At 43.4% G+C, this 2,587-nt stretch overlaps 1 protein-coding gene across 2 annotated transcripts in view; it reads right to left on the reverse strand.

Moving 5' to 3' along the window:
- The window catches only part of LOC107086001 (coiled-coil domain-containing protein 136-like), a 48,883-nt gene that overhangs the window by 14,608 nt on the left and 31,688 nt on the right, over nt 1–2,587 (reverse strand). For both annotated transcript variants that reach the window (XR_001481289.1, XM_015376716.1), the window contains exon 3: nt 597–899. Coding sequence is in view for 1 of the 2 variants with exons in the window: in XM_015376716.1 (XP_015232202.1) it covers nt 597–899 (303 nt within the window). In the remaining variant the exon portion in view is untranslated. The remainder of the gene's footprint in view (nt 1–596; nt 900–2,587) is intronic.

Genomic DNA, 2,587 nt, shown 5'->3' on the forward strand with positions numbered 1-2,587 from the left:
GTGATTAAAACAAGAGAGCCAGTTTAATCTCTAAAACAGAATTCTAAGATTAAAGTCAGAATTTTTTTTTATTTTTTTAATGGCCCAAAGACTCCTCCATAATCATACTTGCATAAACATTCAGTTCGGCTGATGTTTTCATGGGAAAAATATTAAACAATCAGATGGAAACCTTAAGCTCCCCTCCCTCTGGCCCATCTATGGCTCAGCTGTTGAAACCACAGCTGAAATCATGTGTTAGACGTCTGAGTCCCTCCCTGACATGACTTCATGTTCCTGGCATCCAAACTACACAGAGATGCCACTCCCTCTGCAACACTTTGCAGTCACATCTGTATGATGTATTATTTATTGAATCTCAGAGGTGATAAATGTGCTTGTCAGGAGGATGCTAACATGATGCGAGGAGAAGATGACTCACTTATTTGTGTTTTAGTTTCATGTCAGCCATGATGGGGTATCAGAGGTTCTCCGTGTTTTTTTAGGGAATAGGATGCACTTGATAATAAAAGTGTGTCTTTCTCTGTGTTCCCTGTTGAGAGCTGACTCCTTTTCATCTGTTTCTGTACCAGAGTTATCTCTCCTCCTTTCCTCACCCTCTCTCCTCTCGGCCTCCCTGCGCTGGCTCTTCATGCTGATCTCTGCCCTCAGCGTCGTGATCTCCAGCTCGTACTCCTGGGTCTCCTCGGTCAGGCGCTGCAGCTCAGCCCGCCGACGGCACAGCTCCTCCTGCAGTGATGCGATATCGTTCTCCCGCTCCGCAGCTGCGTCTTCCGCCGCCTGCTGAAGCAGGAGAACCTCCTCCTGGGCAACGCGCAGCTCCTCCTGGGCCTCGGCCAGCTCGCTCTCTTTCTCCTCCTCCAAACTGTTCATCTCCTCCTGCACGGAGCGCAGCTGGGCTGTGGAGGAGCAGGAGACGGTTAGCTTTACTTCATAGGTGTGTGGGTAAGGCTGTTGTGTCACTCTTTGAGAGTGATCTCACCTGAGTTATTGCTACAGTGTGTTTCTGTGTGGGTGGTGTGTGCTTGCTGAGAGCAGAGCTGATGTAACTGAAGGTAACCTCAGCTTTTTTCACATTAGAGTTAAGATTTTTAGTTTAGCAGTTACATGCAGAGGGAAAACAATGCTGAACCCTTGTCATATGTCAGATTTAGATATTGATATTTACATGGAGAACCTTTCGAATCTTATTTCTTTGCTGTTCTGTAACCATTAACTGAGACATTTGGCTTGATTGAAGTAAAAAAAAACGACGACAGCACATGAATGTTTAATTTTTTACAATCAGTGTGGAGGAGGCATCACTGAAAGGACTACCTTTGAAACCACTTTAGACTGCAGCCCTGTGAAACTTCAGCTGAACTAGTGCAGCAAAAATCTTTTTTAAATCAACACATCTCGTGAAATGTTTGTTTTTGAATATGAAATGTATTAAAATGTGTTTGAATAGCAGAACAACACTAAGCGGGTCTTTTGTGAGGTAAAACTAAAGGGATATATGGTTTTTGACTAATAAAAATATATGCCCCCTGTGTTCAAATGCCTCTAAATCAGGGGTCACCAACCATTTCAAGGCTGAGGGCTACTTCATGGCTATCGAATCATAGGAAGGGCTACCAATACTGACCTATGAACAAGAGGGGTCAGCGTTCACCTAAACATCATCCAAATTAAACACATTTTTTATTGTTAACTTTTAATTTCATATTTTACTTTAAACATTATAATTTTAAAATCTCTATAAATGCTAAAATGCCCTATATGATTAGTATGATGAAATGCTCTATAAATGATTAAAAACAAGAGTCACAAAATAAAATAAAATTTCAAACTTAGCCCACTGCTGAGCTGTTGTTTTCAAAATGCGTTGAGGGCACCCCATGTGGTCCTTGAGGGCCCCTTGGTGCCCGCAAGCACCGCGTTGGCGACCCCTGCTCTAAATAATCTATGCAAGCTGTTGCTTTTAGTGGCCTTCTAACTAGTAAACAGGAGGAGAAATATAACCTTTATATAGATCCAGCTGTTCTTTGAAGGCCTCAGTTGATCTGAGGCCTTGAGTTGGGGTAGTTGTAGCCTAGTGGTTAGGGCATAGAGCTTGGAATCCTGAGGTTGTGAGATTGAAACTCACTAACACAGACTGCCACTCTGGGTCCCATAATGAAGGTCAGATGCAGCAGAAAGGTCAGGGGTGAAGACATGGCTGTTTCCGTAAACACTGTATAGCGGTTACGCCATTTTAAATGAGTGTTCGAACGACTAGTGGATGAAAAGGTAGTGGACTCCAAATTCCCCATAATGCACCTTGAAAAGTAGTGATCATCCATGGCCACTAGACAAGCAGATATATCCCAGATTACTTTGCGAGAGCTCTCCTTGCAAAGCATCATGGGATTTTTTGTAGCGGCGACAAATAACAAACCCCACATCATGTGAGGAGCTGGAGTCACGTGACCAACGGGGAGCAAAAAGCAGTGATCATTTGTCCTAACGGTAAGTTAACTGAGTTCACTATAGAGTCCACTAAATAGTCCCCACTCTATATTTAGGGAGGACCGTCGGACACAGCCATGGAGCAGGATATGAAATC

The sequence above is a fragment of the Cyprinodon variegatus genome, unplaced genomic scaffold (genome assembly GCF_000732505.1).
Source record: "Cyprinodon variegatus isolate N-32 unplaced genomic scaffold, C_variegatus-1.0 Scaffold140, whole genome shotgun sequence".
Lineage (NCBI taxonomy): Eukaryota > Metazoa > Chordata > Actinopteri > Cyprinodontiformes > Cyprinodontidae > Cyprinodon > Cyprinodon variegatus.